Here is a 27,072-nt window from a genome sequence, read left to right as displayed (position 1 = left end):
TTGAAGGGTTTGGTTGATTGCTTCTTTAGTCCATTGATGAACTGGAGTTTCCATAGACAGCTGAGGAGGCTATTGACGAGAGTGGCTGCCAGTTATGTATGTTGCTGTCTGGGTATACTGAGGAAATGATTCTGGCAGCTAGTGGCAAGAGAAGGGCGCATCTTTGTTTCTAGAGGTGAGTTGTGCTGGGGAAAGAGACTGGTTTTCCTCCATCGCTTATTTAGAAGGCTGAGTTTACAGACCCATTGCACATGCACATCGCTTTGTACCACCATTGTTATAAGCTGCTATGGCTGCACTACCAACTGCACAACAATCTTGAACTAATGACAGAACATACAGTCATCAAGCAGCAATCAGTCGCAGTTGGCTCAAAGTTTCTGGAGTAGTCCACTGCAAACTATCTGACTCGCTACCGTCTCACAGGCTGTGAGAGGCTGGTCTGGTATATGATGTCCTCTAATGTAAGTGAGCACCTTGCACCAGTCCAGACAACCCTTATGGTGATTTAAGAGGTCTTAGACAACCTTAGAAAGCTCTCTAAGTGGTAGCTGTGGAGAGCAGCCTTCAGGCTTAGTCTAGAAGGAGTGTAAAGCAGCTTGTTTTACCAGAATATAATCTTATAGTATAGATTAAGTGAAAAGAACCACACCAAGTATTTATAAAAATATGTATTTATTATGGAATACTCTCTAGTATGTTTAAATATCTCCAACACGAAATAAACACAATGCGCACAATACTCCTGTTAGAAACACAGCAAACAGCACAAAATACACAGCGGACCCCAGGGGTGGGGGGGGGGACCAAACCTGTACATTAAGAAAGAGGTATAAGAACCACGACTTAGTTCAAGGCAGTGTAGAGAGGATGTAGAGTTGCAGAGGACCCACAGAACCAACCAAGGTGAGCAGATAGGGACCCCATGGAGAGCGTGTGCAGTGTGGGAACAAGTCTAAGTGCAAGTCACGGTTGGATTTTTAAAGATTAAGGACCCTTCCCCGTGGACCCTGAGGAAATCCCTTGGAAGACAGTAGGAGTGGGGGGCCACCCCACCCATGGATACCCAGGTACCCACGTTACCTACACCAGGGACGCCGGGTGCATAGGGGTGCAGTGGGGAAACCGCTGTTAAACCCAATGGAGAATTTCAGGAAAGTGCAGCTGCTGGAAGAGGAGAAAGTGCCTGTGGGAATCCAATTGTGGATCTTGAAGAAGAGTACCTGAAAGCAAAGGGGACAGAGTCTATGTCACTCTGGAGTGACCAGGAGACTTGGAAGACGTATGCCCTCCGGTGTTGGGTGCTTCATGAAAGATAATGGTGACCTTTACTCTGCAGCTGTGAGGACCAGGCGACACTGAGGAAGACCAGGACCCGGATACGAGCTGTCCCACAAAGGATGTCGAGTGCTGAGGGGTCATTGTCCACCAGGAGCACCAACAAGCCTTGACAAATGCAGCCCATGCAGGAAGTCAAGAAGGTGCAAGGTTGGGACCAGCAAGGTCCATGGGACTCACCACAAGCAGGGGAGTCAGGGCAGGCCTCAAGAAATCAGGCGAGCCCAAGGAAAACAAAGGTGACCCTCAAATAGACCCACAGTCCGGAGGCACTGGAGTCACGAGAGGACCTCGAGCAGCTCACCAAAGGAGCAGGCCACGGTACCCATGAGGCAGTGTGGCTGACGATCTGGGTTGAAGAAGTTGCCGGAGGTTGGGGCTACTTGGAGCCCAATGCACTTGTTGCAAAGTTGCCAACAAGCTTTTGCACTTACAAAAGAATCCAGTGCACAGGGGTTTGGTTATTGCAGCCCCCACAAGGGGTACTGGCCTCAAACTCGGTGAGAGGACAGCTCGGGCCTCGAGGGACGTAGAAAACCATCACCTGTGTTGTTGAACCCTTCGGAGTCCGCAGGAGCTCGAAATCAGCAGACCAGTCAGCAGTGTTGAGGTGCCTGTGAATGTAGGGAAGTGACTCCTTCACTTCAAGGGAGATTCCTTTAAGTGTCTTTGATGCTCCACAGGCCTTGCAGGGTTTCTGTCCGAAGCACGGACACAGACAATGCAGCAGACAACCAGGGAGACGAAGTCGGGCCCCTACGAAGTCCAGAGTGTTCAGACGGCAAAGTTGAAGTGGTATTGGAGGTATCCCACTGTGAGTCTAGGGACCTACACTCAGGTAAGCCCTTAAGTACCCTAGGGAAAGGGTTGAGAAGATTCAGCGGACCTTCCCAAGGGAGGGTCTGGACAAGGGGGAGGTTATCCCATGTCCATTGTCCACTTTTGCGCCAGAGCATGAGCCAACGGCTCCCAGGACTGGTTTGAACTGGACTATGCACAGGGACACCAAATGTGCCCCTCATGCAGACTTTCTGGCGCTGGCAAGCGCACCCACCCAGTCCCAGTACACTAAATCCTTTCTGGGAGGTAAACACACCTCCCTGTGATAGGACGCTTATTGTCATGCCTTACCCTGTGCGAGTTTGGCTCAGCAGCAGGAGGGCAGAAATGTGTCTCGTCGGTAGCAACCATTTTGTGCTGTCCGGGGCTAGAAGGTTGACACCGGGAACACTGAGAGCCTAACGGAGGGCTCATCAAGTGCTTGGAATCACCATAAACGGTGTGGGGGTATGATTCCACCATGTTTGATACCAAACATGATAGGATTCGTTGCAGCCGTTTTCGATATGGCCATCGAGTAATTACGTGGTGCCCTCTATATAGTATGTGGCTGCTTCACTGACAACCCGGAGAATAAATTCCGTAGTCTTCAGGGGTGTCCTGCTCATACAGGGGCACCCTCTCACTTAGAACCAAGCACCCTGCCTTCAGGATTACAAAGGCCTGCTATAGGGGTCACTTACAGGTTTTAAGTGTAGTGACCCTTAGATATAGTAAATCTATTTCTTTAGTAAGTGGTGGATTCACCATTTTACACAAGCTGCAATGGCAGGCCTGTAGTTCCATTTTGCATGGTCTCCCATGGGTGGCATAATGCATACTTCGGGCCATGGGGGACCTCTTGGGTACCTCTGCCCTGGGTACCTTAGGAACCATATACTAGGGACTGATAAGGTTACCCAAGGTTACCCCAGTATCCAATCTGGAGTGTACCTAAGTACTGAACGCAACAATTTAGGGAGAAAGCAGGTAGACTAGGATCATGATTAGCAGGATCCCAGTCAGACTAGTCAAAACAGCATCACATCATAAAAAAGTGGGGGTAACCATAAGAAGCAGATCCTACTTTCCTACACAGGCTACATGAGGCCTTGGACTGCGAAACCCACCAAGAGTCGATTGCTCATGCCTTGAAGACCACAGTGTGTGTGGATCGATGAGTCAGTTTGTTTGGGGCAGATCAGCTAAACTCATGCATCTCCCTCCTGGGCATCCTGATCTCCAGATTGTAACACTACTCACCTCATCAGAATTTTCCTGTTGCTCCACAGTGTGCCAATCAGTTGCAGTCATATTGTACACCAAGCCTGCCAATATGCCATCCTTATCTGTACTCAAAACCTCTAAGAGCTGCAATAGATGATCCAACCATGGAGGCAAAGGGTGAGGTAAAACCTGTAGACAACCGAGATAGGATCTTAAATACCATCAAAACCACACATGATTTGTTAGAAAACAAAACTGATCAGATGGCAATAGATCTGCAATTGGTGAGAGAAGGCCAGCACTAGCAGAGACCGTAACACACACCGAAGACAAGCTGCAGGATCCCCACTTTTTAACATTGGACATGCAACTGCAGATCACACTCCTCACAGTCAGAGTGTGTTTTTTGGAGGGATGGGTGGAGGATCTAGAGGGTAGGTCTTGCTGTAGTAAAATTTGTGTAGCAGGCATGCCGAAGGGCATCGCGGGTGAAGATTCATCTGCCTTTGTTGTAACAACATTGTTGCTGGGCCTGGCTTTTCAACGTTTTAATCAACTGAAAGAGCACACTGAGCACCAGTGTGTAAGAAGCTGGCTCTTTATATGATATATCATAATGGGATATATTGTGTAAAGTGTCCAGGGGTTCCCTTATGAGAAGGCAGGGGCTTGCTAAGGCAATCCCAAAGTGCTTTGTTAGGGGGTAGTGTGACCGAGCAGCCTTGGGCTTGACACAGAGGACTTCAGGACATCTGAAAATACACACAATGGTCAATAAATGAGACTCAAACTCAAAAAGGAGATACACACCAATTTATAAAAATAGCAAGAATCTTTCTATATGTTTAGGCATTAGAAGAAAATTGTTTAGCTAAGTACGTTTTTAAATAGAAATATTGTTTAGTTCAAAAAGTCAACAGTGCCAATTTCTGAGTTCTGCAATGTTTACCTATGGGAGAAAAATCATTTGATTTATCAATTCTTGTCAGCAACTTATGGGAGGCCCTTCTCCAGGAGTTAAGGTGAGTGGTGGGCAAGATACAAGGCAGCACCTGCAGAACACCACCAGCGGCACTAGGGAGGCCGGGTGCAGAGGTGCAAAACAACATCCGGTGCCCAATGTTATCCAATTGAGAACGGTTGCGGTAAAAAGAGGCTGCAGGAGGTGACTGTGTGACCAGACCAGTGAAACCAATAGATGGCTTTGGTTCCTGTGATGGGGGATGTGGGGACACCTTTGGTCCTCTACTCCTTGGGACGGGGCGCCTGGGTGCAGAGGGTCTTTGACATATCAGGTTTCTTCATCCGGCAACACTCGCGGTTGAGGGGGCCTGCCAACAGAGGCTGCAGGTGATGTCGGGGAGTTAACGAGGAGTCACTCTAAAGTGGACTCAGTACCTCGAGTGCTTGGGGACCACACCGACACTGTTGGCCCACTTTGACACAGATTGGGGGGCTTGGGTGCAGTGCTGGATGGCAGCATTGGGTTATGGCGGAGACAGAGTCCTATTGGTCTTTCTTTTGCTGTCTGCAGGATGCAGGGGACAGTTCTACTGTCCCTCTGGAGGTCTTGCTTCATGGGGGAAGGCAGCCAGGACTCCCGGGCTTTGGGGACTCAGCAGCTGCAGGACAAGTTGGCTTTTGGTGCAATAGGCGAAGTCAGCAGGCAGGCTGGCAGGGTTGATGTCAAGTCAGTTGCTGGGTCTTCTGCTCTTGCTGTGCGACTCTTCTCATCCTCTTCTTTCTGCAGGTTGTCAGTATCTGTAGGGGAATAGTCAATGGGCTACTGACCATTGGGGTTGCTACACCCGGTATATGACCACTTCCTTATGGAAGTGGGCATATGCCACCACAAAGATGGCCACTTCTGAAAAATCATGTCCATCACAGTTTAGCCCACCTTAGGGGTGGTACTAGCCTGGGGGTGGCAGGCCTACCTGACTACCTAATTTTGCCACCTGTCCAGGTGCCAAAGGGGCTCTGGACAAGGGTGTTGACTTCCTCTCCTGCGAAGGGGAGCCAGATTTGCATTTTAAAGATGTTTTAAATCTTGCCGGCTTAGGCTAATCAGCTGGTTATCCTGTGGGAGGGGGTGTTATACATTCTTCCTGGACAGGCTTCTGTGCTGGGCCTCCTGAGAGCAGTGGCTCTCACCCTAAGAGGCCAGAACAGTGTTTCAGTGGCGGCAGGCTGCTAGAAACCAGTCACCGAGCACACCAGAGGCTGGTAGGCTTTCAGGACGCACCACTAAGGTGCAATCTGGGTGCATGTATATAACAATAATACATATTTGTAAAGTACAAACATATCACCCCTTAAGGTTTCAGGGTGCTGGGGGTCATCGGGTAGATTGAGGGAGCTATTGCCCAGAGTCACATGGTGCTGAGCTGAGCTGTCGCCTGCGCTGAGGATCGAACTCTGAGCCCCGCACCACTTAGTCAGCCCCTCTGGCCTCTGATCCACACCTCTCCCAATTGGTAAATGAATCATTGAAATCAGTGTGGGGTTATCAATACGAGATGTTTGATACAAAACATCCCTATTTTCAGTGAAGCTATCATGTAGCTGGGGAACTCGTTTTCACCAGGTTCCAGCACATGTTTTAAAATGGCTTCCCTGGTCACTTGCGCTGGCAGTAATAGCACAGCCAGCACAGGCGCCAATCTGCTCATGCAGGTATGCCCTCACATGTAATATTCCGCAGCTTGCCTTAGGGCTGTCAGGCCTGCTGTAGGGGTTACTTACAAATATTACAAGCAGCGTTAGGCGACATGCACACAGGGATGTGTGACATGCTGTGTTTTCACTTTTGTCTGCACCAAGAAACACAGCCTGCAATGGCAACCTTGCATGCGCTTGGTGAGGGGTTGCTTAGAGGGTGCTAAATGCTTTGCCAATTGGGGGAACAACTGTACAGCTTTAGGGAAGAGCTCTGTTACTGTGGACCTGGTTAGGAGGAACACTGTGCACTTCCAGTCGAAATCACATCAGTTACCAGCCAAAAAGGGGTGACCATGTCAAAAAGGGCTACTTTCCTACAGAGTGCAACACCCTCTGCCCTAGTATGCCCGTTGAGGCCAAATTACTCCACTATAAAGACAGAGATGTTATTCTGCAAGCAGCAGGGAGAGCTGGGAAGTATGAGGTCCAGGACTAAAAAGTTCAGCTTTTTGCTGACTATCCCCTGGTGGCACAGTGTAGCCAGCCGCAGCGTGTGCAGGTAAGAGCAGTGGGGCGGTGAGGCCTGGTGGGGGGATTTCGACTGACGATGATAAGGGGGAAGCTAATTGTTTATTTACTTTTCCCTCATCATCGTCCGTGGAAACCCCCCCCCCCCCACACACACACACACCCCTCAGGCCCTACTGCTCCTAGCTGCACAGGCCACGGCTGAGTGTAGAACGTCCTTATTTACAGCAGTTCAGAAGAAGGTGTTGGCTTTAGGGCTGCAACAAGAGCACCTTTTTCCTGCCAAGTGGAAGATCATCTGATGCAGCTATGGCATGCATTGAACAAGGTACCCCAGGTGGTAGTGCAGTTTTTCTGAGTTATGGGAGTGAAAGACGTAAACAAGTTACTTACCTGTAACTACAGTTATCCAGTATTGGTATCTTTCATAGATTCACATGCCTGAATCATTCCCCGTCACAGGCGGGAGTCCCACGGTAAATAAAAAAGTAGTGCCAAAGGTAAATAATAGTAGTAGGCCCTAAAGAATAGGCCTGAGGCCTAGATCCTAGTAGCCTATCTACATCGTTATGCTAAAAGGACCAAAGTTTTTGTCCCAACCAATCAGCTATCAGCACCCTCTAGAACACTCTCAGCAGAGCCAGTTCTCCTCCGATTTTCGTTAGACATGAGTATCCCAAATTAGAGAACTGACTCTCCGGGGAGGAGGGTGAGTGCATGTGAATCTATGAAAGATACCAATAATGGATAACTGTAGTTACAGGTAAGCAACTTGTTTTCTTATCCAGTATTGGGGTATCTTTCATAGATTCACATGCCTGAATCAGAGTAGCAAGCAGTATGCCAAGCTTATGGTCGGTTGCGGATGGTGGGAGACTTGTGCTGATAAACTCCCAGTTGGATCCATAAATAGTTACCAAATGCATAATAACACAATCCTTCACATGTAAAACAGGATCTAGAAATATGAAAAGAAACATGCATAGTTATATACCTTCATGAATATCTAAGCGTTATGTACATATTATATATATATATATATATATATATATATATATATATATATATATATATATATATATATATATACATACACACACACACACACACAATGGTACAATGGTAATCATAAATAATATTAAAAAATCAAAAGGTACCTGAAAATGTTCTCAAAGAAAAAGGTGGATTAGGACAGTCTGTCCAACTGCCGCATCCTCTTGACATGTAGATTGAATGTCTGACATAATATCGACAGACAGAATATCGAAATGCAAAAATATCGGAGCAAAAATATCGACGGCAAAAATATCGGAATCCTATCTTCATTAAGGTAAGTACAAAAATATCGAAAAAATAATATCGTAGTACAAAAATATCGGAATCAAAAATATCGTTTTTTTAAATGTATTAATAATAATGTAAAAATAATTTTAAAATACATATAATTTTACAACTATTAAATAAAAATATTAAAACAAAATTAAAACTAATACATATACATTTAAAATAAATAAAACACTTAATAATTTAATGTAATTTTAATTTTTTTCATGTAATTTATTTGATTTAATGTAATATTTTTTGGTTTTTACCCTGTACGCCTGTACCCCAAAAACCCAAAACTGACCCTGAACCCTAAAAATATCCCTGTACCCCAAAAACCCAAAACTGACCCTGAAACCTAAAAATACCCCTTTACCCAAAAACTGAAAACTGACCATTATCCCTAAAAATACCCCTTAACCCAAAAACTGAAAACTGACCCTGAACCCTAAAAATACCCCTTTACCCAAAAACTGAAAACTGACCCTAAACCCTAAAAATACCCCTTTACCCAAAAACTGAAAACTGACCCTGAACCCTAAAAATACCCCTTTACCCATGAACTGAAAACTGACCCAGAACCCTAAAAATACCCCTTTACCCAAAAACTGAAAACTGATCCAGAACGCTAAAAATACCCCTTTACCCAAAAACTGAAAACTGACCCTGAACCCTAAAAATACCCCTTTACCCAAAAACTGAAAACTGACCCTGAACCCTAAAAATACCCCTTCACCCATGAACTGAAAACTGACCCTGAACCCTAAAAATACCCCTTTACCCAAAAACTGAAAACTGACCCAGAACCCTAAAAATACCCCTTTACCCAAAAACTGAAAACTGACCCTGAACCCTAAAAATACTCCTTTACCCAAAATTAATTAATATTATTTAATTACCAATTAATTATTAATTAACAATAACAATAAAGTAAATATATTAGCACATTTGCTGTAATTAATTTAATGTAATAATTAATATTATTTTTCCCAATTAATTAATTAAGAATAACAATAAATTATATATAAAAAAATTACTATAATTAATGTAATTAAATAATTAATATTAATTAATTACCAACTAATTAATAATTATAAATATGTAAAAAATTATATTAATTAATTAACGAATTAATAGAAATTAATTACCAATTAATTATTAATTAAAATATGTACAAACATATATCAATTAATTAATTATTATTAAATTACTTCCCACCCTATTCCCCTATAAACCCATAACCCGCTACAGAACATATTTATCAATTAATCAATTAATTAAAAATAATTAAAAATTATTTCTCAATTAATTAATTAATAATTCCTACTAATTAATAATTAATTTAACATAATTAAATTACTTCCCACCCTATTCCCCTATAAACCCACAACCCGCTACAGTAGTAAAAGACAATATTTAATTCAATTACATTAAAAATAAATAATACAACATAATAAATACAATATAAAATACACTAAATTTATTTAAAAATTGATATTAGTAACATCGAAGTTATTAATTTCGATATTATTGACATCGATATTTACAACTTCGATATTACTGATATCATACCAATATCGATATTAAGACTGTCAATATTACTTACCTTCGATATTTTGTCCCATCGATATTTAAACTTCGATATTTTTGTATATCGATATTTAAAAATCGATATTTTGTCTGTGTACCATGTAGATTGAAGGCAGTAATGCCTCGTGAAAGTGTGGACATTTTTCCATGTCGCAGCACGACAGATATTCCCTAAAGTCACTTCAGTGAACAACGCTGTAGACGCTGCCACAGTTCTTGTGGAGTGGGCCTTGACGTTCTTTAACAATGGCCTGTTAGTCTTGTCATTACAGAAATGGATTGTCGAAGCTATCCATCTGGCTATTGTGGCTTTTGTGACTGCTGCTCCCAGTGTAGCTTTACCAGAAGCCACAAATAGTTGAACAGATTTTCTAAAGGTTTTTGTTCTTTGTAGATAGAATTTTAAACATCTCTTGATGTCAAGAGAATGTAAGGTTCTTTCCGCTGGTGTAGTGGGGTTTGGAAAGAAAGTTCGTAACTTCACCAGTTCATTGAGGTGGAATTGTGACGGTATTTTAGGTATGAATGTAGGGTTAGTCCGGAGGGTGACATAATCCTTAGAGAAATGCAAGAAAGGTTCCTTTATAGTGAACGCCTGAATTTTACTTACTCTTCTTGCGGATGTTAGAGCTAGAAGTAAAGCAACCTTCCATGTGAGAAACTTGAGTTTGGCCTTGTGGATGGGTTTGAACGGGTGGTTCATTAACTGTGTAAGGACCGTGTTAAGTTCCCACTCCGGTGGAGGGGGTTTTACCGGAGGGAATGCTCAGAAAAGACCTCTCATGATTACGCGGTCGGGGGGGAAGATGTTGGATTTAAAATCCAACACCTTCCCTAGTGTCCGAGTGTCCGCACAGACTGGAGTTATAATAGTAAATTATACTATTCCAACTTCCATTGCCCCCCCTCCGCAAGTCGTTGTTACGACTTGCGGAGTAATGGTATGCGGAATCACAACCCGGTCGTGATAACGACCAGGTTTTGATTCCCCGCGGAGATAAAGAATGCGGGATTTGATCGTATATTCGGATTGGCGGTACGATGATTGGTAATTTTGTCTGTATTGGATCTGATATTGCCTGTTCTGTTGTATTTGGTACCCTCCTCTAGAGGCATATCCACGCCCCTTTAGCGCCTCTGAATGTTCCACGCTTGTATTGTAAGGAACCTAAAGATCTTGCCGTGTCCGTATTGGTCCTGATTGTTTGGAGGGCTTCGTCGATGTGCTTGCCAAACAATGACTCGCCATAGTAGGCCATGTCTAATATCTCTGTTTGGACTTCTGGTCGGAAGGTGGTGGCTTTAAGCTGGCGCCTGAGAACTGCAGCCCCAGCTAACTGTCTGAAATTTGTATTGACAATGACCAGAGCGCAATCGATCGTCTCTGATGCTGCACGCTCCCCTTCTAGTAAAATCTTTCGTGCTTCCCGTCTTTTCCCTTCTGGAATCAGGTCAATCAGACCAGCCATATCCAACCACATTTGGCGATCGCAACGCCCTATGATCGCTGAAGAATTAGCTGCTCTGATGGAAGCGGCGGCCATGGATGAAAACCTTTCCTCAATCAGGTCAAGACGGCGTCCTTCCTTGTCTGGCGGTGTAGTAGTCAAAAGTCAAAGTCAAAATATACTTTATTCGATTGTAACAGCAATTAAAAATCATAAAAGCAGCAATGAATATACATTTTATAAAAAATAGGTATCTTCCAAGTTTAAAAACATTAAACAAAGTATTAAACAGGTACATTACCGATCCAAAGCATTTACATACTAAAAATTAACAGCCATTAAATTCCGTTTCCTCTGGATACTTTTTAGGAAGCCAATCACAACCATAATACATTTTCCTTTCTCCAGTCTCTGTAAACTTAAATAAGCTGGTCTACATTGCCTCCAGAAACCCTCTCTCAGATGTTGTCTAGTCCATGTTCTGCGTTCCTTCTCATAATATTTGCAGAATAATGTCACATGGAAGGTGTATTGTTGTGATAAATTATCACAGGAGCATGTATCCAGATTCCTAGACCAGTTATTTTTTGTAGGAAAGGTTACTAAATGATGAAATAAATAAAACCTGAACCTGGTCAGGATAAAACGTTCAAAACCCAAAGTACATAATGATAAATATGGTTGGATAGTATAACAGACCAGTGACAGGTGATGTTGAATAACAGTTTTTTTAGTAAGCTCTACTAAGCACCTTAGCATTTCATAGTGGTTCAAGCACAATCTTTTTAATTCTTTCCTAGGTAGTCCACTTAATAGTTCAGGGTTATTAAATAATTCTGGTCTTTGTAAGTCATTAAATGTTTTCCTAATGAACTCAAGCCAAGGAATATATTTAGTGTTATCCAAAATCATTACATCATTAAGAATTTCCCTATTAAGGGACAACGCTTCTACAGTCCACACCCTGTGCCAAAGTAAAACTGGTTGCAACTGTATGAGATCAGAAATATAATCCATTCCTAACTCTGCATGGCAATTAAAAACTGCCGTACCCTGAGGAAGTGCTAACAGATATCTAAAGAAACCGTTTTCTACTATTTGAATGGGTGCTGTATTTTGGAAGCCCCAAATATCTGCCCCATAAAGAGCAATACTTCTACATTTTGCCTTGTAAATGTTTAAAAGTATTTCGGGTGGTCTATTCCCTAATTTTTTGGCAAAATTCATTAAGGCCGCAATGGAACGTTTGAACAATAAAGTTCTATTTTTAACAGCAGCATTCCATGACCCGGACCCATCTATTAGCACCCCCAGGTATGAAAAGCTTTTGGTATGTTCAATTGTAAGGCCATCAGTTTTTATGGCCTTGCATTTAGCTCTTCCTTTCCCACATGACATAATTAACGATTTTTTGGCATTAGTTTTTAGACCCCTAGATTCCATAAACTGTACATATTTAGCTAATGCCTTCTGGGCACCAACCCTGGTTCTGGCCATTAGTACAGCGTCATCTGCGTAGAGAAGGGATACCACCTGTTTTTTCCTATACCTAGGTGAATCCACTACATTGGCCTCCAGTTCCCTTTCCAAAGCGTTTGTGTATATGGAGAAGAGGAATGGGGCCAATACACAACCCTGTCTGACTCCCTTTTCTCTGCGGAATGACCCCGTACACTCTCCTCTCAGCCCATGTCTCACCTTCGCCGTTGCACCTAAATACAACTGTCGAAGAAAATTCAGTATTGCAGGTTCCACCCTGTATTCCTCCAATATTTGCCACAATTTGTCGTGATCCAGGAAGTCAAAAGCGGCTGAGAGGTCGACAAATATGGCGTAAAGACAACCTTTTTTAGCTTGGGTGTATTTTCCTTGGATCATTACAAAGTTCAATACCTGCTCTACTGTACCCATCCCTTCCCTGAAGCCATACTGAACTGGGCTTAGTATGTTGTTTTCATTTTCCCAGTTTTGTAGTTTACCAAGGACCACCCTGCCTGCTATTTTCATGAGGGAGTCCAAGAGGGATATAGGCCTATAGTTGCTTGGGGATTCTCTATCCCCTTTTTTATAGATGGGGATGATTATTGATTCTGCCCAGGTTTTAATAAAACCTTCCGCACAACAGGCCCTTAGGACACGTGTACAGATTGGGGCCCAAAGTTCAATAGTCAGTTTGAAGATGTCATTTGGGACTCCATCTGGGCCCGGGGCCTTACTTCCTTGGCTGTTGTTTATGGCATTCAAAACTTCCTCATATGAGATTTCGATGTCTATCGGGAAATTATTCTTCTCTTGCATTGCCTGATTGTTTACCATTGCCAAATTTACCAGATTCCCGTCCTCCTTTTTATATACCTTTGAAAAGAAGTCTATCCATGTTCTTTCGTCTGTGGCGACTTCAATTCTTGCAATATCCAATTTGGTAAAGTAGGGAGCGTTTACTGCTTCCCAAAACATTTTGTAGTCTCTAAGCTGCAAAGCTTTAAGTAAATTTTGCCAGGCCACTTCTTTATTTCTTTTTTCCTATTAATCCGAGCTTGATTATATGTCTTTCTACAAGCCCTTATTAGACAGGAGTCCCTGGGTTTAGCGCTAAGTGCTCTTTTAAGGTAGTTATAGGCTTTGGTGCATTTTGTATCAAACCATCCATTTATCTTGTTGCCTTTCATAGTATTTCTCTTTGTGAGGGAGTCTTGTATAGCTAATGTTACCGTCCCGTAGGCATCCAAGATTTTAGTATTAGTAGATACCTCGTCTAAGCACGCCATAATGGATGTTAGGGCCTTAGATATAATGGTTCTGTTTATTTTCACCGGGTCCAGTTTGCCCCATTTCAGTGCATAGCTATTTTGACGTGCCAGCACTATTTCTTGTGTCCACGCCAAGGATTCAATGGTAGTGGACGTATCACAGACAGGAAGGTTTAAATACAGGCTAAGAGGTAAGTGGTCACTAAGGCCGTTAGGGTGAATTACAAATTGTTGCACCCAGCTTGAGTATCTTACGGGAAAAATAATAAAGTCGATAATAGATTGCAGACCCCTTGCTATGAATGTAGAACTAAATTCGACCTTCGGGGTACACATCGTGTTTGCTGAGCCTAGGTCATATGAGGCCAATATATCATTTATTATTTCCCCTCTGTCTGTGTGTACTAGATTGTTCATGTCCTCACTTTCCTCCTGTACATAGTCCCTTAATCTACAAACATTGGAGTTGCAAACACTGATATTAAAATCCCCTCCCCATATCAAAATTAAATCTTCCCTTTAGCCGTATTTAGGTAGATAAGGTCTGCCTGAAGCTTGCTCATCTCCCCATGAAAAGCAATTGTATTGATGTTGTTATAAAAATTAACCTCCAGCAATTCTGTGCCTGAGTACAATGTGACGGAAACCATTTGGTAATAGGGGGAATGCTTAATCATTTTAATTCTCTGTATACTCAACAGGTTTGAAACATATACACAAATACATCCTTTATGTCTACCATGAGTGGACTGTTCCGCTGGGGTATGATAAGTTTTAAAACCACCTAGGTTGAGTTCCTTCACAAGCCAGGTTTCCTGGATGCATAGTACATCAAATTGCTGTATAAATTCCCCCCAAACAGGATTAGACACTTTAGTTTCCAGACCGCAGATATTCCATGAAGCTATCTTAAAGAGACCACGCGACAACGATTGGTCTGGTAGTGTAGTAGTGGCATAGTGATTATTGAGTGTTGGTTTTTCCCTTATCGTAATGGCATTTTTAGGTAGTACATCTCCCACCAATATGGGAGTATCAGCTTCAGGGGTCACCTGGATGTTACAAGCGATTGTCGTGTTTACATGTGTGTTTATGGAAGCCCCATGTTGTGTGGAGGATCAATTTTATCGCCATGTGCTAACTCGACTGGGTTGTTATTATCATTCAGTCAGTCGCACTCATTAAGGCCAGATAGTGCTGAAAATCTATTTGGTTCTGTTGGAAAATAATGTGACCCCTGTCTTGCCCAGTATGGAATCGCTGCAGGCCTCATCCATAATAGTCTTGCATCCTGTTGTATTCTGTACTTAGGGGCCCTGACCTGTTGCCACCTATTCCAGCTATCAAGTCTTAGTCGGTGTGGTGCACCATAAAAATAACCCAGCGGCAATATCTCAATACTTGAGCCCCTTGGCCTTCCATCGTGCGTAACTTCACTTAAGATTCTTTCCACTATTATCGGACAATTAAAGTTGACCACAATACAGTCTCCAGATTTCGATTTTTTTAACGTACCAAGCCAAGATACCCTTCGGACCATTTTAATTAGGGCTCCCGGTTTTATGGTATTTATTTTTTTGCCATTTCCGTCTGTATTTATCCATATTTATTTTTCGGGCATTTTTTCTGTATTTATCCACATTTATTTTTGCCACAAGCAAAAGACGACACTACAGCTAATGTTTTTCCACATTTATTTAAATTGACAATGCACACATGCGCTCAGTTGTTATTGGTCAACACTATACATTCATGTGCAAACTTTGCCTTTTGCGAAATGTCCCAAATATTCTTAAATGTGCTATCACAAGCCATTTGTCTCAGAGCCTTGCAGTTTCTGTCATTGGCAGAATGCCACATCCTTTCCCCCACTGAACACCATACTGCCCCACTGAGAGAAACTCACACTGCCTTCAGCTGCAACCCAATTGTGCTCCACCAGCGCTAAACCTGTCCCTGGCTATTACTATGAGGATTGATGTTTTGTGTGTGCAGAGGATAACAATCATTTGCAATGCAATAGGTCTCGCATTTACGCTAGTTTAAGCTATTGGCATTGTAAATGACAATGCCTTTTATTTATCTGTTTAAAAAATATATATAAATAAAAGGCATTGTCATTTACCATGCCAATAGCTTAAACTCGGGTAAATGCAAGACTTATTGCATTGAAAATGTTTGTTTATTACTCCTTTGTCTGCCCATAGCATGTTCCAGGGAGACTAGCAAGCTTCTTGTAACACTACTTGAATCGAAAACAATTTCATAATATCTTGAAGCAAAATTAAATGTTTCATTAAACAACACAGAGAGCATGTGCATTAAATAATGACAAATGATTTTTCCACTATACTGCTTCCATTTTGAAAGTATATAACCACTGGAGATTGTAACGGGTCCTTTCCGGGCCCTGTAGTCATGTCATTAACTTTTCAGGCAAAAACCCTAATTGATTTCTGAATAATTAGTGTAAAAGCGTTAAGGTAACCATGTTGTTCCTGCTCACATTTCATATGCTTTACTTAATCTTGCACTCCTTATGAGTGTTTGCTTTTTCCAGGATGTTGTTACACAGCATATTACTCATTTGAATTGAGTCACATCCAGGAGTTTATAGCGGGGCACAATTGGGTTGTAGCTGAAGGCACTGCAATTTTCTCTCAGTGGGTTAGTATGGTGTTCAGTGGGGAGAGGATGTGGCACTATGGCCAGAGCTGCTGAATATGGAACTGGGGAACCAGGCTCAGCCGTCATGCATTGTGCACCAGACCACTCTCCTGAGGGAGCACATTCCCATGCTAGAACTTAGAAGGCCACGCCAGACCTTAGAAGCCCTGGTGTCTTAGCATCAGCAGGTTGGCCCTAGCAGTGGCAAGTGTGAGTTAACCTTGAAGGCCTGTCCACCACAATCCATACTGACGTTCACCTCCAGTCTTGCGGGTAGGCCTACGAAGCAGCATACCCTAGAGCAACAGCGACTCTGTGAATGAGGTCTCAGGACCCTTGAGGCCAATATTCCTCAACCATTGGTACCTCCATTGGCCTTGTTTTATCAGTGGTAGTGCAACTCACCACGGATCGGCAATGCAGGATTTGCTCGTGCACCAAACTAAGTTCGCAAACGTTACGGTCTCTCTGCTTCATGCACAAGCACTTTTAACACATGCTGCCTCCTTTGTGGCCACTGGAATTATGCAGCAATGGAGGGCAAAATTATGTTGCAGTGTTAACTAAATTATACAGCAAAAAAAGACTGTATCGTAATGCTGTACATTTTCTGATACTTTATTATTTTGACAACTTTACACATATTAACAGTCTCTGCAAAGATTTTGCCTCATCTGTACCAGTGTAACATACAAATGCAGCAGTGATAACGGTGACCAGTCAACCTTTGCAAAGGGCCCTCTCCTTTGCAGCAACACAAGTCACATTTTTTGTAACTTTTGATCTGTTTGAACTACAAACACGTTTTTTTTGTTAAAATCGTCAGATTATGCAGCAGATGATGTATTATGTGGCAAATATGGCAGAGCCAATTCTGTGGAAAACATTTGCAAACTAGGATATTTTGACATTCATGTTTGAACTGCTTTTGTGGAAAATTGGAGAAGTGCTGATGATAGAAACTGCATGGCTCAGAGACATATGGCTTGTGATTCCATTTTAAAGCTTATTTGGGACATTCTTTGATTAGAAACGTATCCCAGTTTGTGAATTGTGAAAAGACTGCTGGCGTGTGTTTTGGCCTGCTTCGATCAGCCCGGAAGATCTTACCTCTCCTTCCAGTGGCCTCCAGGAGGTTACTTATTCAGGGGCTTATCATCTCGCGGCTGGACTTCAGCAACGCATTGTTCCTGGGTGCCCCAGAATCCACCCTGAACAAACTGCAACAAGTGCAGAACGCGGCCGCCAGGCTCCTGACGGGCCTCCCTAGGCGTCAATCTGCTCGCCCTGCGTTGAAGGCGCTACACTGGCTTCCTGTTAGAGAGAGGGGGAAATTTAAGTCACTCTGCATGGCCCACAAAATCCTGCAGGGGAAAGGCCCACCTATCCTAGGGGATATGGTTCAGCCTTACAAGGCCTCCCGCTCCCTTCGTTCCGACCATCAACACCTGCTGCAGGTCATGAGGGTGAGGAAGGCAAGAACCGGTGGCAGAAGATTCTCCATAAATGTGGCCACCCTGTGGAATTCTCTCCCTTTGCCCTTACGCTCGGAAACGAGCCTTCTCCGGTTCTGTAAACTTTTAAAAACTTATCTATTCACTGTCTAGTTCTGGTGTCTATAGTGGCAGTGTTTCTTTCTGGATCAGCGCGGGGATGCCCAAGGGTAACCAGGCGCTATATAAAACTCGTTAATAATAATAATAATAATAATATTTTAATGTCGATAACTTATATTAAACCTTAAACATGTGTATCCATTGGTTGAATTAAACAATGTAATAAGCTGGAACTGGTCACTGAAATCCCAAACAAATACTAAAAACGGGGATGTTTTGCTCTTTCTGGCCACACCTCTGGCTCCACTCACTGACCCATTCCTCTGGAAATTCCCGCCCTCTGTTTCAAACTCCCACAGTTTCCCTACTTTTTTGTATCCCACTTCGACCACTGGAAACAACATACTGGGATCCTCCCTCCAAAAAGATAGCAATACTTCTCTCTGACGATTGCCAAAAAGCATGAAATGTGTACATGAAAACTTCCAGAACATGATTTCAAATTATAATTGCTAACTAGCTCGAGGCTTTTCTAATGGCTATATCCGGCGGGCCCACTTGGCCGGTAGAATACGGAGGACATTAAACACTACAAATACAAGAATTCTTGGGGAAGGAAGATCAGACCGAATAAAAGACAAGAAGCGATATGTTGGGGAGGGAGAAATCAGATTGTGCAAGAATTTGTAAAATTATATTTAGAGTCTAGTGTCTCGCAGTTTGTGCAATAATCCTCTCTGAATATCAGGGAGGGGATGTGGTATAACAGCCAAAACTGCCTACTTTGGAACTTTAGAACGAGGTTCGAGGCTCAGCGCCGGCTCAACATCCTTAGATTCTGGGAAAGTCAATTAATCTCCCCGTGGCCACAAAAAATGAATAACTGTCATACGTAATGTGATTGTCGTCAGGTAAAGCGCTCCAAAATCTTCGGGTTCTAGTAGCTTTCAAGCACTAGAATTGCACGAGAGACTGTGAGTGACACTAGTGTGTGTGCAAAGGAGGTCTTGCTGTGTAGCGCCTAAACAGAACCGTCTTCTAAGAGGAGTCACTGAGCTCCAGTCAAATAGAATTCTCACATCCCTACCCCCAATAATAATGAGGGGAGTAGAGCGGGTTTGGCCCTCTTAAATCCATCAGCATAAAGCTTTGCAATTGAGCTCTCTGCATTCTCTGTGTGAGCCGTTCTTTTTGCCAGATGCTTTGTTTAACTAACTTGCTGGGAGGGGTTTGTCTCTTCTCCCGTTAATCTCTGCGACAAAGGTGGCCCAGCACCCTGCCGCGTCTCTGTAAATGGTCTTTCAAAGACCTGTGAAGTGCTCGGGTGCGGCTGGCAGCTCCGTGCCTGCCCGGGAAGGTGTCTCAGCCCGGGCTGACACCTCTTAACCCTCTAAGGAGGGGGAGACACCAGATTGCAGCAGAACAAAATGTACTAGTAGTTTCATGTTTTTACATATAAATACAGATAAAGGAAAACTTTTTTCTGTCTGTATTTATAAGTAAATATCCGTAAAAACGGAAAACCGGGAGCCCTAATTATAAAACTGTGACCAAGGTTATTGCTTTCCCTGGTGTTACGTGATAGCCAATGGGTTACCTTGTTCCTTAGCTGGGGGTAGTCTTCCCTGTCTCCCGCCATAAGTGGTGGGACATTTCCTAGTACTACCACTAACGGTGATGATTGAGGGGGTAAGTTAATGACAGGCTGAATAATCACGTTTTTACTGGGTTCAACCGGGTTTTTTCCCTCTTCATGTTGGACTGATGGCGAAATTTGTAGAGGGGTGTTCTGGCTACTTGATGTATCTTCCTCCCACCCCCCAGCCTTCCCTGCTTCCGAGCTTCCCATCGTGATCCCTTCCTTACTTTTAGATGGCCTCATTCCGCCTGTTTTCATCGGTGGTTTTGAGGGGGTTTAAGGTGAGGTGTTTTTACCTGTTTCCTTGTGCCTATAGTACTGCCAATATCGATCGGGCTGGATGATAACTTCGCTATGGCATGAGTATTTTCTGCAGTAGCCTTCTGTAGCTTATCCATTTTGTCATTAATTACTTTTAAACTCTCGATAATTGGGAGTGTAAATGACTTGAGCAGCTGCTCAACTTGGGATATGGTACATGTTGCCTCCATAAGTATATCTGAAGTATGAGATAAAGGCAAGGGGCTAACATTCGATAAGTGGTTAGGGGTGGAAATAACTATAGTAGGAGCTTTAGTTGATATGTTCGATTTAATCAAACTTGGCAGTGTGGAATTTATTGTTGTTTTTGGCTCCTTTGATTTTCTTCCTAATTGGCCCCCTCCATCCCTCTTTCTTTTGCCTTTATGTGCAGAATATGTAGATGAATATTTAGTCGTGTTTTTAAGTGTGTCTGCAACCTCTGTATTCTTTATAGGGTGAAAATTCTCCATAGATAGGCTATCAGAGAATGTAGTATCGGATGAAGTATTCACAGTAGTAATAGAATGACGCCCCTCAATGTGTTTGCCTGGAGATTTAAGTGCACTCGGCCTTTGGGTATCAGCATAATCAGGTGTAACAGCGTTTCTAATTTGGCCCAGGGAAGACCTTTTGGTGGCTATCAGTTCATGGGATAGCCGCTTCTCAGTGAGGGCTATCTCCAGCTCAAGCATGACCGCCACTCTTGTAATGAAATTATCTGGCGTGCCAGTAATGGTTCCCCCCGTGATGCTAGATGCTGGCTTACCCCCCTTCCCCAGCTGACGAGGCATTTTTAAACAAGCGATTTACAGCAAATAAATAATTGTGTATAGTTTGAACGACGTCTAGTCCACACTTAGTGATAAATACACAAACCCATACATGGGCTTACCAGGCCTGTAGTAGAGTTTAGGGGGTGGCCCAGCCCAGTCTTGTCCAGCCTTGGACGGCCGTAGATGGCCCGCCCTTTGCCCGGGCTTCGCCCGGCTCGTCCCGCGCAGCGGGTATCTCAGACTCTTTTATATGACGTGTTGATGCCTGTGGGCGGGGCAGGGCTGTCAGGCGAACGCAGACCAGGTGTGCTGGGTCGGGCAGGGACTCCTGGTACTTCGAGTCCCTGCCGGTGTTCAGCGCTCGCTCACTCTCCTTCCCAAATGCCCCCAAAGGCCCCCGCTGCAACAGGGACACAGGTCAGTACACAGACCTCGCAGCAGGCAAGTCGTGGGGTGAAAACAGCAAGTTGCCTTTCTCCCAGGCAGTTCACAGGGCTCTCCTCGCTCCTCGCTCCTCACCGCGATACAGTTCCCAAGTGGAAGAGGCTAGAGGCAGATTAAAATGCAGCTTGATGCCTGTGGGCGGGGCGGGGCTGTCAGGCGAACGCAGACCAGGTGTGCTGGGTCGGGCAGGGACTCCTGGTACTTCGAGTCCCTGCCGGCGTTCAGCGCTCGCTCACTTTCCTTCCCAAATGCCCCCAAAGGCCCCCGCTGCAACAGGGACACAGGTCACTACACAGACCTCGCAGCGGGTGCGGCAAGTCGTGGGGTGAAAACAGCAAGTCGCCTTCCTCCCAGGCAGTTCACAGGGCTCTCCTCGCTCCTCACAGCAATACAGTTCCCAAGTGGAAGAGGCTAGAGGCAGATTAAAATGCAGCTTGATGCCTGTGGGCGGGGCGGGGCTGTCAGACGAACGCAGACCAGGTGTGCTGGGTCGGGCAGGGACTCCTGGTACTACGTGTCCCTGCCGGCGTTCAGCGCTCGCTCACTCTCCTTCCCAAATGCCCCCAAAGGCCCCCGCTGCAACAGGGACACAGGTCACTACACAGACCTCACAGCGGGTGCGGCAAGTCTTGGGGTGAAAACAGCAAATCGCCTTCCTCCCAGGCAGTTCACAGGGCTCTCCTCGCTCCTCGCTCCTCACAGCAATACAGTTCCCCGGCGGTGTAGTAATAGGCATTGCCGGGATCTTAGACCTTTGCTGGGCAGCCTGGGAAATGACAGAACCCGGCCTGGGGTGTTCGATGAGGCAGGATGGACTATTGGCCGGAGCATGATACTTTTTATCTATCTGCGGAAGCACAGCAGGCACGGATGCAGGGTTTTTCATAATCTTGATATCCTCGTTCCATATATAATCTATTATAGGAATAGTTCTGGAACCTTTTCTGGAATCCTCCTTAAAATAGTGAAGGAAACATTCAGTTTGTTGCTCAGTGACTGGAAGTTGAAACCTAGTAGCAGCACGCTGCATGAGGTTATGAAACCCATCTATATCTTCTGGTGGTGAGTCAGATGGCAGAGGAGTTGGAGGCAAAGGCATAGGAATAATGTACGAATCCCATGGATCTAAATGAGGATTTTCTGGCAATTCACCTTCTTCAACTTCCTCATAGGAGGAAGTGTCCTGATCTTGAGGAGGCTGAGAAGGTTGGTGTTCCTGAAGAGGCTCTGTAATTGGAGGCATTGGTACCGGAGCCTCAGGTGGAGGTAAAGGCTCTATAACCGCCACAGACTGAGGTGATGAAATAACCTGCTGCGGGGGAAACTGCTACTTATAATCAGCTAGCATGGCTTGCAAGTCCTAGATAAGGTTTGGAGGCTAATAGCCGGTGTCCGAGCACAGAGAGTGCCTCTGGTATACTGTGTGATGAGGAACAACAATGTCCTCTTGGTAGTAGTGCTCATTGTAGTCTTCGTCATCCTCCTCTTCCTCTTGACATTTGATATGCAGTTCAGAAGGATGACGAGCTATCCCAAAAGGTCCTTCATCGTCATCATCGTCATAATCATCATCCTCCTCTTGAGCATATGTTTCCAGGAGGTGAGATGGAGTAAGAGGGGAAATATTGGAATACTCATGCCTTTGAAACTATTGAAGTTGAAAAGTTCTTGAAGAAATTGGCGTTGAATAAGCTGGTACCTCCACTAAAGCCTTAGTTGGAGTAGGTACAACCATTGTCGATGGTATGGTCGTCGACGGGATCATCGTAGATGGAAATGTCGTCGATGGGCTCTTTGCTATCGTCGTTGAAGGGATCGATGTCGACGAGATCATCGTTGAAGGGATCATCGTCGACGGGACCATCGTCGACGGGCTCGACGTCGACGGGACCGCCGTCGACAGGATCGTCGTAGACGGGCTTGAGCTTCTCGTCGGCGGGACAGTTGTCAACGACACAGAAGATACTTGCGTCTTCGTCAAGAATACTTTCGTCGACAGTGGAAGCTTCGTCGACGGTACCTTCGTCGATGAGTGTTTAGATGACGACTTTGTCGATTCGACGACGGTCTTCTTAGTCACATTAGAAATCCTCGTCGACAGTATAGGAGAAGTTATAGAGGTATGGATATCGTCGCCGTCGTTGAGGGAGCTGAAGACGTGACAGAAGTCATCGACGATAAAGGTAAAGCCAAATATTTTGAGAAGCTTTTACTCACTGTTTTGGAAGATTCCTTTTTAGAGTCCTTCAGAGCAGTAATCTGTGGAGACTGTATAGGCCCAGAGGAAGAAGAGGGAGACCTCTGAGAAGGGCCAGAAGTAGAGTGGGGGAATTTAAGATGTTTTCTCCCCTCACTTGAGGAACTGTCTTGTGATCTAGCACTCTTACTGGAAGTTGAAGCTCTGTCATCATGTTCAGCCAAAGAAGATTTAAGCCAGAACAGCACTCTTGCCTCCCTATCCCTTACAGTTTTAGAAGGGAAGGTACGGCAAATTGTACAATCTTTTGCCTCATGCTTAGGATAGAGGCAGTAGATACAGTCCATGTTGATCATCAGCATGGACTTTCTTCTTGTCGCAGGTTCTGCAGGGCTTGAACAAGGCCTTCTTGTCAGACATAATGAAGAATAACTGAGTTGGCACTCAGGGAGACTCCCTTCCACACGACGTGCGGTGAAAATCTGAGGAGAACTGGCTCTGCTGAGAGTGTTCTAATGGGTGCTGATAGCTGATTGGTTGGGAAAAAACGTTGGTCTTTTTAGCATAATGATGTAGATAGGCTACTAGGATCTAGGCCTCAGGCCTTTTCTTTAGGGCTTACTACTATTATTTACCTTTGGCACTGCTTTTTTATTTACCGTGGGACTTCCGCCTCGGCGATGGGGAATGATTCAGGCATGTGAATCTATGAAAGATACCCCAATACTGAATAAGAAAAGGAGGTAGCTGCAGCAGAAACCAAGAGTCGACGGCTCGCCTAAAGTGGTTTCAATACCTACATGCCAATAAGCTCAGGAAGCAAAAGAAGACACACCCACTACTGCAGCAGTCTTTAGCCCATGGCAATGGGACAATTTGTCAGATGGTTCGGACAGTACCCATAGAGATTACTCAGTCGCTTCTCCTTGAGCTCAAAAGATGAGACCTTAACCAGAATTATACTGCAAACGACCAACGATATCTTTTGACTCAATGTGATGTGGTGGGATGAAAAGGGGTTATTGCAACATATTGTGCTGCAGTGGTTGGAACAGGGAGCTTTGTTTGGAACTTAATTGTACGCTGACTTTGGACTATGCCACATTGCTCTCATAGATCTTTTTGTATCATATCCAGTCAAGCTAAAGGGGTCAAATACTTTTTACAGGTTCAATATCTCCTCATGAGCCAGTACTGAGATGAGTCCTTAAAGGAAGGTTGAAGGCTTAGGCCTGGATAGTAAATACAAGCACGATCAATACAAACAAGCATTGGATCCAATTGAGCACCAAGATAACTTGCTGTAAGCTGGCTACCACCCTATTACATGGTGTATCATGTACTGACTTTGAGGTACCTTGCATCTCAGCCCTGGGTAGGGAGTGGGGCGTATTAAAAGTTTTTTCTCTATGGGCGGGACATAGCAGACAGAGCAGGGGGTGGCCCTGGACAATTGGCTAGGACCACTGAAGATATACATTCGGCAGTAATAAGGTGTAATACTCCTGTGATGGCTGTTGCCGTAGAGGTGCTCCCACTCCACTCCTCTAAGTTATCCTTTAGACTGATGCAGGTACATGCAAAGTACATCACAAAGGGGCATCAGATTTACACTTTCCTGAGGAGGGGTATTATCACTATACATTCCTTCAGGAGACGTACACTTTTCAGCCACAACGGATAGACCGGAAAGGTGGGTATGTATATGCAGAAGGCCAATTAGACAGCAGATAATACCAACTGCTAGGTTTGTACTTACACAACGCAGGATAGGCAGCATTTCTCGAAGATGTTTCACCAGTACTGGCAGAGATTCCTTGTTATCCTCTGCCAATAGCCGCAACTTTGTGTCCTGAACACCGAGGTGGATAGGTGACACCCTCCTGTGCCTAATACACCTTCTATACAACACTCAAAGAGATTCCCGTCAATTTCACAGCTTATTACAGATGGCTTTATGCACTAGGACAAGTTTCTGACACTTTGCAGAAAGAAGCTCAAGGTTTAGCAGCACAAAAATAGCAACTGACACCAGAAGAGAAGGCAAATCTGGATGCCCCTCTAACCCTGGGGGTGGGTTAAACTAGCGGTGGATCAGTTAGCTACGGACACAACACCTGGTAGTAATGGCCTTCGATCTTAAATTTAGACTATAAAATACTCAGATTTAGCCCAATAGATTTTGCATGCATGCATGCTCCTTCCTCTGCCGGTGCATCCTGAATAGGAGAAATATGTTGAGAGAGAGACCTCCATTGACATGGAGAAAGCATCTGACTACCTTGATTGCCAATATGTGAGCCAGGTCCTCGAGTGTGTGGGGTCTGGTGCTGGATTTCGAGCTTAATTGCAGCTCTTATATATTGGCTCTACTAAGAGAATGAAGATAGGTAAATTCTTCTCCCTCAAGTGTCTATGCTGAGCGATATGAATCAGGGCTGCTCCCTCTCCCCCTCATTGTTCTCCCTCGCCGTGCAGCCCTTGATAGGGGGCAGCATGGACTGACAATACACAATTAAGCACACATCATTTCATTATCTGCGGCCAATGTCCTGTAATTTTTAAGGGATGTGCGCTATGGCTGCCCGCATCGTTTGCATGATTTATCATTTCTCACAGGCAGAAACCATTTCTCTTATGTAAAAGTAATTCCTTTGCTCATTGTCATCTCAAAGTTCGTGGGCTTTTTTTCATCTTACATTTTTATTCCTCAACTTTAGATTCCCAGCATTCCGACTGGATTATTTGTCAGTGCAAAAGGCGAAGGCTGCTGTTTAATGCAGGTAAGACCGTACATTCATTTGAAATGTCTGGATGGGGCTTATTCATCTTAACTGAGAAGGATTTCATGATGATGGGCAGGAGATCCTTCTGCTTTAAGGCCAGGTAACTGGTATGTGATGTGCATTTCTGTAGCGCATCCACATCATTTAGATGGTCGTTAAGCACTATGAAGACATCTTCTGGATTCATCATTATCTGGGTTACGGTTGAGGATTTTGGCTACAATAAAGTGTTTAGCGCCTTCTAACCCTCAGTGAAGCGCAGGTGTATTATAAAAGGCACCCAAAGGGAAATGAGAGTAAAACCTACAACATCTGAAAAGAGTGGAATATACAAAAACCTGAAATGTCATGCAAAGATGATCTGTGTCAGTGAAAAAGAGTAACGATTGCCTTTGATTGGCATTGGAAGAATGCACACAACCCAGAGTTACCAGAGTACTGTTTCATGTAGAAGGGCTGCTGATGCCTGCTGTTCCAGTCTAACATCACTGTATCTACCAGATGCACGGGCTTCATTTTTCCGATTTTCTGCCTGATGGGAACGGAGAGGCTTGATTAAACTGAGATGGCAGGCTCCAGTGACAGGACAGGTTATTCCACTCTTCAAACCACGGTGACCCTTTCTGGCACAGATCAGTATCAAGTAACTTTGTATCCGAGGACGAACCCTGAAGAAATGATCATATTTTCAAAGTACTCAGATGAGCGTTGAGTTTGTATCATGACACAGGCATATATTTCCCAAAGATAGATGACAACATTTGACTCATTCAATATCTGAAATATTTTTTAAACCCTATAAGGGTTAGATGACTAGCTCCTGCTTCAAATAAAGCAGTTATTTAAGGCTCTGTTTTCAACCAGAAATTCACTTTTTACAGAAAGAAGCCTTTCTTTTAACTTTAGCCCATGCAGACAAAATGCCGTGGTCTCTGTAGCTGGCCGATTTTTCCTGCTAGATTTCTATTGACCTCTCACCTGAGTTGACTGCCACTAGGAGCATGTTTTGTCATACTGTATAAA

The 27,072-nt window shown here is 44.1% G+C and overlaps 1 protein-coding gene across 2 annotated transcripts in view; it reads left to right on the top strand.

Moving 5' to 3' along the window:
• Positions 1-27,072, top strand: part of CPAMD8 (C3 and PZP like alpha-2-macroglobulin domain containing 8) — a 1,208,079-nt gene that overhangs the window by 666,336 nt on the left and 514,671 nt on the right. For both annotated transcript variants that reach the window (XM_086946939.1, XM_086946938.1), the window contains exon 34: positions 25,984-26,046. In XM_086946939.1, coding sequence (XP_086803065.1) covers positions 25,984-26,046 — 63 coding nt within the window. The remainder of the gene's footprint in view (positions 1-25,983; positions 26,047-27,072) is intronic.

The sequence above is a fragment of the Lissotriton vulgaris genome, chromosome 12 (assembly GCF_964263255.1).
Source record: "Lissotriton vulgaris chromosome 12, aLisVul1.2, whole genome shotgun sequence".
Classification (NCBI taxonomy): Eukaryota; Metazoa; Chordata; class Amphibia; order Caudata; family Salamandridae; genus Lissotriton; species Lissotriton vulgaris.
This window is presented reverse-complemented; position numbering and strand designations above follow the sequence as displayed.